The following is a 17,626-nucleotide window of genomic DNA, read 5'->3' on the forward strand; positions in this document are numbered from 1 at the left end:
AGAGTGAGAGAGACACAGAATCCGAAGCAGGCTCCAGGCTCCGAGCTGTCAGCACAGAGCCCGATGCGGGGCTCGAGCTCACAGACCGCGAGATCATGACCTGAGCTCAAGTCGGATGCCTAACCGACTGAGCCACCCAGGTGCCCCAAGTTTGGTAAATTTTGACATGTCATGTATACACCCATGAAACCATCACTACAATTGAGATATCAAACACATCCATCACTCCAAAAAGTTTCCTCTTGGTTCTTTGTGCCACCCCTCTCTTGCCTTTCTCTCCTGCCTTCCCAAAGCAGCCACTAATCTGTTTCTGTTGGTTTAGGTTGGTTTGCATTGTCCAGAATTTTATATAAATGTAGTCGCACAGTAAGTGCTCTTCTGTTTTTCTCCTGGCTTCTTTCACTCAGTATAGTTATTTTGAGATTATTGAGTTATTTTGAGTTATTTTGAGATCCATCTGTATTACGTGTATCATAGTTCATTCCTTTTTGTTACTTAATATTACTCCATTGTGTGGTTATAACCACAATTTTTTACACATTTACCTGTTGATGTACATTTGGGTACTTTCCAATTTGGGGCTACTGCAAACAAAGCTACTGTGAACATTTAGTACAAATTCTTTGTATGGACATAATGCTTTATTTCTGTTGGGAAATACCAAAGAGAAAATGGCTGGATCCTATGTTAGGTATATGCTTAATTTTTTAAGAAGCTTACAAACTGTTTTACCAAAATGGCTATGTCATTTTATATTCCCATCACCCCATCATCAGTACATGAGAGTTCCAGGTGCTCCATATCCTTGCCAACACTTGTTATGGGCAGTGTTTTTAATTTTAGACATTTAGTTTAGGTTTTACATTACAATTTTTTAAATTTATGTTTATTTTTGAGACCGAGAGAGTGCGTGTGTGCGTGTGAGTGGAGGAGGGGCAGAGAGAGAGGGAGACATGGAATCTGCAGCAGGCTCCAGGCTCTGAGTGGTCAGCACAGAGCCCAAAGCGGGGCTCAAACTCACAGACCACAAGATCATGACCTAAGCCGAAGTCGTATGCCCAACCAACTGAGCCACCCAGGTGCCCCAAGTTTGGGTTTTACATTTAGATCCATAATCCACTTTTTGTTGATTTTTGGGTACGGTGCAAGATATGGATCAAAGTTCTTTTTTTCTATATGGGTATCTAGTGCATAGTGGGTAGCATTTGGTCTTTCACCATTATGTATGATATTAACTGTTGGTTGTTCATAGCTGCTCCTTATTAATTTGAAGAAGTTCCCTACTATTACTAGTTTTCTGAGTTTTTATTGGATATAGATGTTGGAGTCTGTCAAATACTCTGTTGAGGCGACCATATGGCTTTTAGTCTGTTAATACGGTAAGTTACATTGATTGATTTTTTTTTTTAACTTTAGACCAGTATTGAATTCTTGGGGTAAACGCACTTGATACCTCTAAAGTTCTAATCATATTTTAAGTCAGACGGTCTCTGCAGTTCTACTTTGTCACATGCGTCATTTCCACAACAACAAATTCATAAAATTTACCACTGTATTGGCACCGTGGTACATAGTAATCATTTCAAGTTCATTACATTTAGACGGCTTTCTGCCTTTACAAATAATTTCCAAACACTTTTGGACCCTTTGCCAAATACTTCATTCTCATATAAACAGAATTTAGCAAGTTGGGACTCAACAGCGTTGGAGAAGCTCTGGGCATGCTGCCAGCCTCTCCCTGTCTTACCTCAGTCCAGAAAGTTCGTATACTAAGTAAAATTATATCTGAGGTAGAAAAGTCAGTTAATACCTGCTGTGACCCCAATTAATGCTTTGAACCCATTATAGTTCAATATACTTTGAAACCTTGGACCACCGCAGAAGTGATGAAACTTACAGTGAGCTAAATTCACAAAGGTGACAATCCGTGAAATGAGTCATATGGAGGACAATCTACCTTCTCCGGTAATAGGCATCCATAAATTGATCTCTCAAATGAAACTTTCAAAAGAAAATGACTTATCAATAAATTCTTTATCAGTTCTTTCCAGTAAAAGTTTTAAGGCTCAATTAAGGATTTTAAATTTTCTCTTAGGAGGGCACCTGCTCAAGCAGACAATCATTTCTGAATCCTATTTTAAACACCATTTTTTCTTTGAAAACTCACAAGCTCCAAGGGCACAGCTTTTCAAGCTTCCTCTGTAAGAGTAATAAGACTGGTTAAAGCACGTTAAAAGAATTACAATTTAAAAGCCATTCTAACACTTAATTTTCCTGTCTGTAATCTGTCTTTCTCTCTGTAGAGAGCAAAGTCAGTGAGAGTTAAAGCATTTCCAGCTCCAACCTCTCCCACATCTAAAACCTCAGATTTTACACAGTAATGACACAAGATCTGCTTGAAGATATGCTGACTGACACTATCATGAACTTAAAGAGGTCCTTGAGACCACTACCACATCTAATAGAAAGTCCCAAATATCTCAGCGTGCCTGGGTGGCACAGTTGACTGTCTGACTCTTGCTTTCAGCGCAGGCCATGAACCCATGGTTTGTGAGATCGAGCCCCATGCAGGGCTCTGTGCTGACAGTGCAGAGCCTGCTTGGGATTCTCTCCCTCTCTCTCTCTGCCTCTCTCTCTCTGCCTCTCTCTCTCTCTCGCAAAATAAATAAGTAAACTTAAAAAAAATAAGAATGTCCCAAACGTCTCTTTTCCAGAGTCTGTCTTGGTTCCCTTACCGGACTCCTGATCTGATGGTTTCCATTTCAGTTTCTGCCAGAAAGTCTTGGGTGCCTCTGCCACTTTGGCTAGCGTTAGAGTGATTCATTGTGCATATACAGACACTTTTGAGAGTGAAAGGAAACATTACCAATCATTATTGATTGGACCACTAAGAGCAACTAAATGCTTAATCTCACGGACCAGCCTCCAAGAAGCCACAGAAACTGCACCTCAGGGCCGTGTGTGAGGGATAGGTTAGGGAGGAAGGGGGAAGAATTTACCCCCAGCTCTTATCTGCCACTCTCCAAAGATTCCAACATAACTCCCCCGAATTTCCAGATTGCACAAGGGCAGAATTCACCTTGACACCCATGGGCGGGAAGCAAGGGAAACTCAGCAACAGGACATGAATGAGGTCCTCGCATTGGCAGGCTGTGTTGGCATGAAGTTTGCAGGGTCCACACAGAGCAGTCTTAGTAGCAGTGACTGAAACAAGAGGGGGGGTGAGGCCAACAGAATCTGAATTTGTGCAGGATGTCTGGTTAAAGGGAGACTTGGGAAGAACTCTATTTCTTCCCACGTGCTGGGTTCTGGTCTGCTTTCTGTCCGGTGAGCACGGCTTAAGGCCAGAAAGATGGCAGAGAGCCCTAACCAGCAAACTCCAATCTAAAGAAATAGACCTTAGCCTTACATCCAAGATAGTTAAATGAATGTACCCTTCTATGTTTTAAGGTGGCATATGATCTGGAAACATTTTATTTTTATTCACACACTGTGAAGTTCACCTTTTCAAAGTGTACAATTCAACGATTTTTAGAATGTTCACAAAATTGTGCAGCCATCACCCCTCTCTAATTTCTAGAACACTTTTGTCACCCCACAGAGAAACCCTGTATACATTAACAGTCGTTCCCATTTCCCTTCCCCCCACCTCCTGGCAACCACTAATCTGTTTCTGTGGATTTGCCTATTCTGCACGTTTCACCTAAGCGGAATCATGCAAAATGTGGCCTTTCGTGTCTGGTTTCCTTCAGCATGCTGTCTTCAAACTTTAACCTATGTTGTAGCATGTATCAATACTTCATTTCTTTTTGTGGCCAAGTAATATTCTCTTATGAAACTAAACACATTTGTTTATGCACCTGTTGATGGACATCAGGTTGATTCCAGTTTTTAGCTGTTGTCAATGATGCTGCTATAAACATTTGTGTGCACATTTTTGTATAGATAGATATTTTCAGTCCTCCTGAGAAATGCCTAGGAGTGGAATTAGTGGGTCCCATGGTAGCTCTAGGTTTAACTTTTTGAGGAACCGACAAACTATTTTCCACAGCAGTGGTACCATTTTATATTCCCCATAGCAATATACAAGAGGTCCAGTTCCTCCACATACTTGCCAACGCCTGTTATTTTCTATTTTTTATTATAACAATCCTAGTGGGCATGAGGTGGTATTTCATTACAGTTTTGAATTTTACTTCCCTGATGACTAATGATACACATCTTCTTATGTGCTTATCGGCCATTTGTATACCATCTTTGAAGAGACATTTACTCCAATCCTTTACCCATTTTTAATGAGGTTGTCTTTTTATTATTGAGTTGTAAGAGTTATTTATATATTTATATATTTCTGTATATATTCTAGATACAAGTCTCTTATCAGGTAATGTGATTTGCAAATATTTTCTCTCATTGTGTGGGTTGTCTTTCCTCTTTCCTGATGGTGTCCTTTGAAGCACAAAAGTTTTCAATTTTGATGAAGTCACATTTTGAATCTATTCTTTCTTTTGGTGATTGTGCTCTTGATGTCATATCTAAGAAACAATCGCCTAGTCTAAGGTCATAAAAATGTACACTTATGTTTTCTTCTAAGAGTTTCTTAATTAGCTTTTACGTTTAAGTTGATGATTTTAATCTATAATCTTGAATGAGGGGCACCTGGGTGGCTCAGTCGGTTAAGCGGCCGACTTCAGCTCAGGTCATGATCTCTCAGTCCGTGAGTTCAAGCCCCGTGTCGGGCTCTGTTCTGACAGCTCAGAGCCTGGAGCCTGCTTCGGATTCTGTGTCTCCCTCTCTGCCCCTCCCCTGCTCACGCTCTGTCTCTCTCACTCTCAAAAATGAATAAGTGTTTAAAAAAAATTTATAATCTTGAATGAAATTTAATGTTAACACTAGTTACTGTTTTAGTCCTTCTTCGTATTAACACAGGAAAATAAGTTGTAGTTTGATTCTAAGTTTATTCACAAATGTGAGGCTTGGGATTCTCCTGGGAAGGGTGAGAATGAGGGCTATGGGGGATATTGCTGGGAGTCCATTCCCAGTAGGTGTTGGTGAGAGAAACACCAGCCACTGACCTCACTAAGAGCTGGAAGAATAAGATATCATCTGCTCCTAAAAGGAGTGTGAGGGAAACACAAAGATACTGCCAACCTACCAGTCCAGGCCCACTGACAGGAAGTATCTCTTCTGTAATTTTTTAAATATTTGTTTAATGTTTATTTATTTTTGAGGGGGGGAGGGGCAGAGAGAGGGGGACAGAGGATCTGTAGCGGGCTCTGTGTTGACAGCAGAGAGCTCAATGTGGGGCTCGAACTCACAAACCGCAAGATCATGACCTGAGCTGAAGTCCAACACTTAACGGACTGAGCCACGCAGGTGCTCCTCTTCCCTAATTCTTAATGTTTCCCCTAAATTCAGATGGGTGTGGTTTTTGCATGCTCCTACAATGAGCAAATACGCATTCCATGATCAAGTGAAATTAATACCTGTTATTTTATAAATATTGACAGCAAAATAGTGACTGTGTTTCAAGCTTGTATAATTTTCTGAGCAATTACTTTTTCTGTCTCAGAATCTTAGACTTTTTAAACTTAATAGGTTACACAGAAGTGTCTAAGAATACTTTTGAGTCATTGCACGGACAGCTTGCTAATAACTACTAAAACATTTAGATGCAGCAACCTCTGTGGCTATCTCTTGAGTTTGATCACTAAACTCATTAGGTTCTCTATCTGCAAAGAACAGCATTGTTAATGTTGCCTTTATGACATCAGAATAAAACAAGATGTGCTTTAATAACTAGTGATACCTGCTGCACGACAAGTGGGTTACACAAGGAAGTGCAGCTAATAATAAAATGTTCGTGTCAGTGAATACTGTCATTACATACAGATTAAAGAAATAAGACTATTTTTAGTTAATTGCTGGTATTAATCTAAAATTCCAGTGAATCAGAAATCCTGTATTTAGGTGAGTTCAGAAGTGCATAGTCACTACCGTCATTCTAATAAACAATGTCATTTGGGATATAGTACTACAATCAGTATATTTTTAATACCTAGGACAGTACTTATTTTTGAGGTTTTGAGAAATGTATTGATGAATCAACAGATTCATCAGGTGGGAGGGGAATTTCCAAAGAGGTGTTTTGTTGTTGTTGTTGTTGTTGTTGTTGTTGTTGTTAGCAGAACAGTCCAGACTCATAAAGGACCATGAGGAACAAGGAGATAACCTTAATGCTATAGGGAACCAAGGTGTTGGAAGCAGGTGGAAATGACCCATGTGGTATTGGGCTGTGTCAGGGTATAACTGAGGACAAGAAACTTGAGAATCAAAGCTCAGTGGAGCTTTTTGGGCTCATAGTTTTTGTCATAGATGAAGCTTAATTTGAAATGGTTTTTGACAGTGTCTTTGCCAGATTTGGATCTGTATTTTAAGAATGAGGTCTAGATCTCTTCAAAGAACTAGTTACTATGAACTGCCATGTCCATGTGCCTTAGATGTGCTGTAACACATACCTCAGGGCCCCATTGCGGGCACAAAATTCAAAATGTTTGAAAGTGAAAAGTGATCTCTCCCTCACCCTCTTTTTGGGTCTGTTTCTGGGCTCTTTCTGATCCTTACCTTTTACATTCAGAGGTATAGTCCACCTGGAATTGGTTTTTGTTTATGGTTAACTCTCTTTTCTCCCTTTTTGTAAAAAAATCTACTCTATCCAGCACCATAAATCCCAGCTTTGTAGTGACACCTTTGTCACCATGTGTCTATATGGACTCTATTCTGTTCCATTGATCTATTTGTCATTATTGTCACCAATATCACACTACATTGATTACTGTAGATTTATAATATATCTTAATATGCAGTAGAGTATGTCCTCATAAATTGTTGTTTCTCAGGAATGTTATGGCTATTCTTTACCCTTGACATATTCTGTGCCTTGGAGTCTAGAATCTTCTTGTCAATCCCACAGAAATTAACTCACTACAATTTTGATCGGGATCAAATTGACTATAGATACTTAGGGAGAAATGACATCCTTATTATTTTGAGTCTTCTAATACATTGATGTAATAACATCCTTCCATTTATTTATGTCATTTTCAATTTTTCTAAAAGTGTTTTTAGGTTTTCTGTATAGAAGTGTCATCTTTTTTTATTGCTAACTATTTTATGTTTTGATGCTATTGTAAATGGTATTGTGTTTAAATTTCATTTTTTAAAAATAAATAATAAATTTCATTTTTTAATGGTTTGATGCTCAACCAAAGAAATTCTATTGATTTCTGCATACTAATCTATATCCTGTAAGCTTATTCAAATCACCTAATAATTCTAATACTATTCTGTAGATTTTATTTTCTAAGAATGCAAAGAATTCAATTCTATTACTTTCTCTATCTATAATACTGTTACCTATTTTTCTTGCCTTATTATATTGACTAGGTCCACCAGTATATTTCTGATTTCAGAGTAAACAATATTAACATTTCACCATTAGGTACTATGTTTCCTGTAAGTTTTTTTTCCATAGATACCCTTTAACAAGTAAAGAATTTTTCTTCTGTCCCTTGCTTACTAAGAGGTGTTTTTTTTTTTTAATGACTACATGTGCAATTTTATCAGTTTACATCTATTAAGGATAATCATGATTTTGTTTATTTCTTCTGATAATGTTGTGAATTACATTGATTTTTATATGTTAAAACCATCATATATTCCTGGAATACACTCAACTTGGTTATGATGTTTCCTTTTACATTTTGTTACATTCAGTTTGTTATCACTTTAATGAAGACCTTAACTTCTTCTTCTTCTTCTTTTTTTTTTAGTGTTTACTTATTTTTGAAAGAGAGAGAGGGAGGGGCAGAGAGAGAAAGAGAGAGACTCCCAAGCAGGCCCTGCGTCAGAGCCTGCTGTGAGATCTGCCAGAACTGTGAGATCATGACCTGAGCTGAATTCAAGAGTCTGATGCTTAACCGACTGAGCCACCAAGACCTTAACTTCTAAGTAAAATATGTTAATTAGCAGTAGTCTAATGCTTTTGCTGCAACAACCAGAAAATGAAATGGATGAATTTTAAAATTGTATTTGTAAAGATATCAGAGAATTGTGGAGCAAGGAGGAATAGACGAACTACAATTCCAGAACAGTAAGAACTCTTCCTAAGTAAGCCAATGATTGTTTTTTTGTTTGTTTGTTTTGCTTTGTTTTTCCTGATGGACTTGACTTAGCAGAGAGAATCTCCTAGAGGGAAAAAAAAGCCAGCAAAATTTTTGACCATTACACAGGGCTGGTGTAACCTATTAGAAACTGGAAGAGCCTGAATGCAAGGCAGGTTTTCCCCCATGAGATATTTTTTTAGTTTTAGGGTGATGTATGAGGCTGGAGGCTGGCCCAGAAAGTCAGACTGTAATCTATTGTTCCGTGGTGCCTGGAGGGGAACATCCTACTAGGGGAAAGGAGCCTTTCACAAACTCATAACTAGACGGTCCCTGAGGCATGTGTACATGGGTGTATTAGTTTGCTAGGGCTGCTAACAGCAGCAAAGTACCACAGGCTGGGGAGCCTAAACAAAAGAAGTTTATTATGATTCTGGAGGCTAGCAGTCCAAGATCAAGGTGTCAGCAGGGTTGGTTTCTTCTGAGGCCTATTTCCATGGCTTGAGGATGATGGTCTTCCCTCCATGTGTGTGTGTCCTGATCTCTTCTTACAAGGACACCAGTCATACTGGATTAGAGCCTACCCTACTGAACGCATGTTAACTTAATTACCTCTTTAAGGATTCTGTCTCCAAATACAGTCCCACTCCGAGGTATTTAGGGTTAAGACTTCAACATATGAATTTGGGGGATACAATTTAGCCCATAATAATGGGGTTGGAGGCTAAAGAGCTACACTCAAACATCTTCTGAAGGACTACAGTAGTTTCAGGCCTGCAGAAACAGAGACATTACAAACTCTCAATTAGGCCCTGACCCAACTAAGTCACTAAGTGGATTGAAATCTGTCTGCCTAACTGAGGAAAAGGGCACTCACTAATGGGAGCTATCAGCTGGAGACTTCTTCTTTTACACATAAGTTGTGTCATATAATAAAGGATTATTAGACATGTAAAGAAGCAGGAAATAAATGGCCTGTGACCAAGAGAAAATACTAATAATAGAAGCAAACCCTTCCTTTCATTGAGAATGTTTTTATTATAATTGTTATTATTATCATTATTAATTTTAGAGAGAGCAAGAGTGCACGAGCTGGGGAGAGGAGCAGAGGGAAAGAGAGAGAATCTTAAGTAGGCTCCACACTCAGTGCAGAGCCTAACGCGGGGCTCGATCTCACAACTCTGGGATTATGACCTGAACCAAAATCAAGAGTCAGATGCTGAACCAACTGAGCCACTCAGGTGCCCCTCATTGAGAATCTTTTAAATTAGAGATTCAATTTATTTAAGAGTTAGTGACTTAATCTGGTTTTTCTTTCTTCTTGTGTCAATCTTGAATAATACGGTCTGGCTAAAAATCTGTCCCTTTCATCACATTTTTCAAAGCTATAATCATGAAGTTGTTTATAATATCCTTTTGACATCTTTTAATAGCTAAAGAGTGTGTAATGCTGGCGAGCAGGTGCAAAGCACCTGAAAGCTTGATTCACAGCTGACCCAGGGATTCTCTTTTTCCCATGATCAGTCTCATAGGATGTTTATTATGCTCATTAGCCTTGTTCAAAAAGCTGTCTTTTGGGGGGCGCCTGGGTGGCTCAGTTGGTTAAGTGTCTGACTTCAGCTCAGATCATGATCTCACCTTTCATGAGTTTGAGCTCCATGTTGGGCTCTGTGCTGACAACTCAGAGCCTGAAGCCTGCTTCGGATTCTGTGTCTCCCTCTCTCTTTGACCCTACCCTGCTTTCTCCTCTCTCTCTCTCTCTCTCAAAAATAAACATTAAAAACACAGTCTTTTGGCTGTGTTTTCTCCATCAATGTATTTTTCTGCTACTTTTCTAATGTTGTGGATAGAGACTTAGATAATTGTTTTTTTAGTTTTCCTTCTTTTCTAATATATGCACTTTATATGCTAAAAATTTCCTTTTCAGCATGGCTTTTACTATATCTTACAAGTTGTGACAAGTTTTATTTCAATATTAATCTAAAATATTTTCTGACATCCTTAATGATTTCTTGTTTGCATGATGGAACTCTGTAAGAGTATATTTCTTAATATACAACAAGTGAATTTTCTACTTTTAATCTTGTATTCATTTCTAGCTTGATTCTACTGTGGCCAGAGAATATACTCAATATCATTTCAGTCCTTTGAAATTTGCCGAGAGTTGCTTTGCGGTCCAACATTTGGTCAATTTTGCTTAATTTTGCGTAAGCACTTGAAAAGTTTTACTTTTGCTCACAATTTGCCTGTTCATTTCTGGTACTCTCCTGTGGCCTGTTTATCTTAGTGGTGGTTTGTCTTGTTTCCTCTTAAAAAAAAATTAAACTGTGAAATATAGCATGCATCCCGGAAAAAGCATAATTCAAAAAATTGCCACAAAACAACCACACAACCCATCATACAGGTCAAGAAATAGAATATTATCAGCATCTGAGGAGCCACGTATGTATGTCTTTCTGTTTACAGTTTTACCTCTTTTCCAAGATGTCACCATTATCCTGATTTATAATAATTTTCCTGTTTTTCTTCATAAATGTACTACCTCTGCATGCATCTCTACAGGGTTTATTTGTGCCTCTTTATAGAACTACACTGTATATATTGTTTTGTGTCTTGCTTTTTTCCTCAACATTAGGTATATAAGTTTCATTTATGTTGTTTTATGTATTTCCAGCTACTGTGTAGCATTCAGTTGTATAAAAATTTATTTATCCATTCTGTTGCTGGTGGGCATTTGGGTTGTCTTCAGTTTGGGGCCAATTATTAACAATACCACCATGAGTGTTCTTGTACATACTTCCAGATGCACATGTGTATGTATTTCTCGATGGTATATATCTTGGATTAAAATCCTTGGATCAGAGGGTATGTATATGTTCAACTTTATTGGATGCCACACAATTTTGCAGAAAGATCATACCAGTTTATAATCCCCCCAGCAGTGTCCGACACTTAATATGGTCAGACCTTTCATTTTCTACCAATCTGATAGGCATGTATCCCATTGTGGTTTTAATTTGCGCTTCCGTAATGACTAAAGGTAGAGCTCCTCTTTGTTTATTGGTCATTTGAATATCAACTTTTGTACAGTATCTATTAAAGTCTTTTACCCATTTTTCTATTTGGCTGTTCGTCCCATCAGTTTCTAATAGTAATGCTCACTAGGGTTTACTAATTATGTGTATTCTAGACATCTTTTCCTATCTTTTTTCTTTTTTTACTCCAATAATTCCTAATAATGGAGTCTTTTGAGGAACAGAAGTTCTTCATTTTAATGTGGTTAAATGCACCAGTCTTTTATGGTTGAGATAGTTTTCATCTTTTTTAAACTTTATTTATTTAGAGAGAGAGTGAGAGAACAGGAGAGAGGGGCAGAGGAAGAGAGAGAGAATCTTTAAAAAAAATTTTTTTAAATGTTTGTTTATTTGAGAGAGAGAGAGAGACAGAGCACGAGTGAGGGAGGGGCAGAGAGCTAGGGAGACACAGAATCTGAAGCAGGCTCCAGGCTCTGAGCTGTCAGCACAGAGCCTGATACAGGGCTCAAACCCACGAACCACGAGATCATGACTTGAACCAAAGTCGGACACTTAACCGACTAAGCCACCCAGGCGCCCTGAGAGAAAGAGAATCTTAAGCAGGCTCCGTGTTCAGCTTGGGATCGTGATCACCCTAGGATCATGACCTGATCTAAAATCAAGAGTCAGATGCTTAACCAACTGAGCCACCCAGGTGGCCTTAATCTTCTTTTATAGATTCTTTACTGTCCTGGACCAGGAAGGTACTCTCCTACATTCTTTCCCAAAAGCATTATAGTTTTGACTTGCTTATCTAGATCTACCAAATACGGATTTTTGTGTTTCTTTATTTCTTAAACATTTTATTCATCACTTTTCTATATTTTATTATTGATGCAGATTCTCACGAATGGTGGCTTGCCTTGCTCCCTCATGATCTTGATGATATTGTGTACTTGGTCTTAATCCATGAGACTCCCATAGCCCCCAACTGGGAAAGCTCTCCTCCAGAGAGGATTTGTTTCTATTTCTGCCTATAGCCAAAGCTGGCACCATCCTGGGGCCACTTCAGGGCTTTGGCTCAGTTCATCCTTCCCAACCTTGTGTTGGTCCAAGCCTCCATACCCTGACAGAAGTATCACTAGTGTCATCATTTCCCTCATGACAACTGTGTTTTTGTTTTTGCTTTTGAAGGAGAAAGGTCTGCAGAAACCTCCCGTACCTCTCGAGAGATTAACGATGCCTCAAAGAAGTGGGTTGTAATTAAGGTCCACTTGTTGCTTGGTGGATGGGTGCCTCGGTGCATCTGATTAGCCATAACACCGTACTTGGAAGTCCTTAGTAATAGATTTTGCGTAGTGCTCCAGATCCATACATATAGAGCCTCATCATTGTTTTATAAGACTGCATAATGATCTGTTGTACAAATTGGGGAGGAGGGGCAGAGGGAAACACATGGCTCAGTCCCATGAACCCATGAGATCCCGACTGGAGACGAAACCAAGAGTCAGGTTTGTATTTTTGGATTATCTTTTGATGTAGTGTGGGAAATGTGTGGCCTGGGGGAGGTGTGGCAAGAGTAGAAGCCAACCATGGGTGGTTGTTTGCTCATCTAGGTTTCATAACAGGGTTGCTGGAATTAAGCAGCACCAGAAAAGATGGAGAGAAATGAGTGGATTTCTCAGGGGGTAGAATGGACCCATGTAGGGTCTAATAAGGGAAGACAACCTCAAAAGACTGCTCTCTCGCTCTCGCTCTCTCTCCAAAATAAATTTAAAACAATTTTTTTTAATATAGAACAATAATATTCTTCATTGGCAATGATGTGAAGGGACATGATCATACAGTTCTGGTGAAATCGCTACAATCTTTTGTAGGATAATTAAGCAATTTGGTTAAAAAAAATTAATGGGATAGATTCACTTTTAGGAATTTACCCTAAAGAAACAACCAGAAATGTAAAATTATCTATGTATAAAGACATTCATGAAGGCAATTTTCTAGTAGTGAAAAACTGTAAACAATATAAATGCCAATTCAACAAATAGGGAATTTGTTAAATAAATCATGGCAGTTTAGCATAGTATCGATGAGTGCAGGTCTGGAGCCAAAATACTTGAGTTTGGATCCCAATCCCGCTACCTCCCACTACCTCCTTGCTATAGGAACTTGGACAAATTGACTGTTGCACAGCTCAGTTTCCCCATCTGTAAAATGAGGTTGTTGTAAGAATCAAATTATTTAATACACGGAAAGTTCATAGAACTGTGCCTGGGGCATACTAAATTGTCAATAAGCGTTAGTAATTCTCATGATGTTAGTATGATCATCAACCATTAATACTTACCGTGAAAGAGACCTACAATTATTCCATATTGATAGATGGTGAAGGAAGGTTGAATCTCCATCCGGGGACCATGATGGTGGTAGGAAGGTCTGAGTGTTGGACGTTCTCGTACAAAATGTGGGTTCTGGGAAGAACAGCCAAGAGAGGGGAGGAGGAGAGGGCAACAAGACACCCATGACAAAAAAGTTCTGTTTGACACTCTTGCCTGGCCTGGCTATGTTTATAGAATACATCTACCAGATCGTCAGTAAATAAAGATTAAACAATCAAGGGACAGACAGGCTTTTATCCTTGAGGAAGTATGACACTCAGGACAATTCAGCATTTAACAACAGCTCTGGATAAAGAGGATACAAGGTTTTTCTAGGTTGGTTTTCCAAAAGATGTATCAAGTTCTTCAAGTGTTGTTTTTTACATTCCTATCACAGCAGGATGGTGACTGCACTTTGTAAGATGTGAGTTGGATTTAGTTCATAGCTCCCCACCCCCCGCCCTGGATTTCTGGGTACAAGTGTTGAAAGTGCAAATTTAAAAGGAAAAGTAAACCTTAGAGGTCATTTTACTCAGGCATTCTCAAACTTTTGTGTGCCAGGGACTCCTTCGGCAGGCTAAATAAAACCTATGGACCTCTCCCATGAATATTGTTTTAAAATATATAAAATTTTAAAAATATGTTTACAAATAAAACCAATTATGTTAAAACAGAGTTATGAGAATTTAAAAGAAAATTCTAATATAATAGCATACGTGCTTTGTTATTGATGCATTAATAAGATCTGCTAATAACTGCTGAAAAATGCTGAGCATAAATGGTATATTAAGATATCCTTAACAAGTCTTTTTCTTTCTTTTCTTTTTCTTTTCCTTTCTTTTTTTTTTTAGAGAAAGAGAGAGCATAAACAGGGGAGAAAGGCAGAGGGAGAGAATCTCAAACAGGCCCCATGCTCAGCACAGAGCCCAACATGGGGCTCAATCCCATAACCCAGGATCATGACCTGGGCCGACATCAAGAGTCAATGCTCAACCGACTGAGCACCCAGGCGCCCTCCTGTAACAACTCTTAAGGAATAAAAATATCAGTAGTTTTTATTGGTGAAAGAGTATTAGCCACTATAAATACCAGTGGCGTTTGTTGTTTGCATTCATAATTAAAGAAATTGTTAAATTTCAGTTATAACTTAAGGAAATAAAGATGCAGTGCCCCACCCCCACCACGCCCCCCCCCCCATCCAGATTCTACCCACGGACCAGATCAAGAACCTGGATCTAGTTCCAAGCCGTCCTGTCACTGCAGCCCGGTTTTTGGCCCCTGTAAACTGTCTGATTATATAGCAAGCCAGTAGCAGATTGAGGCCCCAGAGCAATGAATACTTCCTCATTTCAAACTGCTTCCTGTTGACTGGAATCTCAAGGATCTAGTCTTGGAGGCAACATATAAATGACAGACGCCAAACTAAATTATTCTGGAGCAAAAATAAAATTTGGACTTACACCCTTTGCGTTTCTCTTTCAAAAGAACTTCTAACAGGAATTCTAGTCTCTTCCCGAGATCCAGTGAGGTCAGTTTAAGTTGTTTGCAGATAGCTTATTCAACCAAATATTTGCGTATTGGACCTTCTTGTACAAAATGTGGTGCTAGAAAGAACAGCCAAGAAAGGGGCTCAATCTCATGACCCTGGGATCATGACCTGAGCCGAAATCAAGAGTCAGGATGCTCAACCAACTGAGGCACCCAGGCATCCCCTTTTCCATATTCTTGCTGCTCTGGCATTTGGGGCCTTGTGGACCTGGGGACTGCCCCTCTCAGGGTTAACTAATTCCTAGAGATAACGATTTGCCTGCCAGCAAGCCTCTGATATGCAGATCATCCACTTCAGAGTCCTTTCCCCTATCCAGCTCTTTTATCCAATTCCAGTACTGTCTGGGCACTATCCCCTACCCTAGTGACTACAGGGGCAGGTACCAGACCAACTGGGGGCCACCCCTATAAACCAGAGCCCATGGAAATTCTTCAAACTATCCAATCATAAGTGTGTTCCACTTGCCGATCTTGCCTTGTCCATTTCTTCCCTGGAAAACCACAATAAAGACTCCTCTTGTGTGGGTGCTTCCCTGCGTGGCCCTGCGTGGCCCTGCAGGGCATACTTGCAGTGCCTCCTGTTCGTAGGGGACCATGAATATAAAAAAGTAACTTCTTCCTTCATGACAGTCCTTTTCATGTCTGTGTCTCGTACTCACCCACACACAACACATCTCAACACATTTTTAGAATACACACCCTAAAATTAGAGCAGCAGCAAATAAGGTAGACCAAATCATCACCTCCAAGGAGTTTATAGTTTAATCTAGGGTTTATAAGTGTGTGGGGTGGGGAGGGCTCTAAAGTAAATTGAACCGGGGCGCCTGGGTGGCTCAGTCAGTTAAGCGTCCAACTCTTGGTTAATCTCATGGTTTGTGAGTTCAAGCCCTGCATCGGGCTCAATAGCTGGCAGGGTGGAGCCTGGCTTGGGATTTTGTCTCTCCCTCTCTCTCTTCCCCTCCCCTGCTTGCACTGTCTCTGTTTCTCTCAAAATAAATAAACTTTAAAAAACATAAAAAATAAATTGAACCTAGGTGTGATCAAACCCCATTCTTTTTTTCTTCAGCTGGTTAGTTCCTGCTAACCTATAAAGGTGGTAGATAAGAATGGGGGAATCAAAGAATTGAATCCCGTATCTCTTCTGCCTGGACAAAACTCCACCTGCTAATGTCTGGGCTGAGGAGATAGGCCCAGAGTAGGGCCATTGTAATTTTACTTTGCCAGATGATTAAATGATTAGGAAGAGTTATCAATCCCTTTCCCAAGTGCTTCCTGCCTCACCAAACTCTCATGATGATGGAAGCAATTTTAAAAAGTAAATGGAGGGTCAGTTAGATCTTACAGAGCAGTATGGCGTGGGTGAACAAAACTAATGCCTTGATCTAACCCCCTCCCCTCTATGTCCTACGGGGAAGAGGCCCTACTGAGTTAAGCCTTTGGCTTGGGCACCTTTTTAGGTGATTTCCTCGCTGCTTCTGTTCTCCCCAGACATCTTCCTCTTCTTGTGTTTGCCTCCCAGGCTGGTGTACCATTCTGCTCCCTCAGGAAGAGAGTTACTTTCTACCTCTTCCCAAACTGGGGTTCCTGAAATGAAGTCTATTCTTACTCCAGCCCTGCCCTCTTGGGGCAGGTAGACTCAGAGAGTCTCTTGAGTTAGGGAGGCAGTAGAGGCTGATTGCACAGCTAGTCTCCCCACAGCCAGAGCTGGAGATAATCTCCTCACCAGTTCTCTCAAAGGAGAAACACCTCAGCAAAGCATACATTTATTTTTTTCCCCAAAGACGGCACAGTCTAGCCTCACATAAGGAAGTATATTCCACCCATTAACATGGGTTTTTGTTCTTTTCAAAGTCCTAAACTCTGCTTCATTTTGCTAGGACACTGTGACCACTGCTTGGGCTTGGTTTACATCATGCGTCATGGTGTCAGCTGTGAGTCACTGAGACAGCTTTCTGATCCCCACATCTCCTGTACAGTAGAAGGGAGAACAGGAAGATGTGTGAGCTCATTCCTCCTACTTGTGGTTTTTTTTTCTTGTTTCATATATTTCTCTTTTCATAATATGTCCTAAAAAGGCATAGGCAATTAGGTGGGGCTAGGGGAAGAGTAGTATTAGGTGAGGTAATTTTTCTACTTGTCTCTGTCAGGGTCCTGCAGGGAACAGTCGGTTTGCACAAAGGTTTAACCAAGGAGAGTGTAATAAAGGGAGTATTTAGAGAGGTGCAAACGGACTTAAGAAAACCCAACAAAGAATGGTGAAAACAAGGGACAAGCAAGGGGGTGCTCAGCACCACATACAGGCCTTATATACGCAAGGAGGCATGGTGTTACTGAACTCTGGGAGAGCTATAGCTATGGAAGAGGGGCCACTCAAACATTGTTGTGGCAAAGGAATGCAACCACTGCAAAAACCATGGCCTAGCAAAGGGGCACAGATGGATAAGTAGGTTGACCTCTCTTTCTTCCTGCCCTCTAATCTCCTTCAGTGTACTGGCCACAGCCAACTGGAAGCCAATGGGCAAGG

General features: G+C 39.9%; 1 protein-coding gene across 5 annotated transcripts in view; it reads left to right on the plus strand.

Moving 5' to 3' along the window:
* The window catches only part of DCAF17 (DDB1 and CUL4 associated factor 17), a 50,054-nt gene extending 38,773 nt beyond the window's left edge, over positions 1-11,281 (plus strand). For all 5 annotated transcript variants that reach the window (XM_045033942.1, XM_045033941.1, XM_045033940.1 and 2 more), the window contains one exon: positions 7,833-11,281. In XM_045033942.1, the coding sequence (XP_044889877.1) occupies positions 7,833-7,922 (90 nt within the window). In that variant the 3' untranslated portion in view covers positions 7,923-11,281. The remainder of the gene's footprint in view (positions 1-7,832) is intronic.
* Positions 11,282-17,626: the final 6,345 nt, after the last annotated feature.

Source organism: Felis catus, chromosome C1 (assembly GCF_018350175.1).
Source record: "Felis catus isolate Fca126 chromosome C1, F.catus_Fca126_mat1.0, whole genome shotgun sequence".
Lineage (NCBI taxonomy): Eukaryota > Metazoa > Chordata > Mammalia > Carnivora > Felidae > Felis > Felis catus.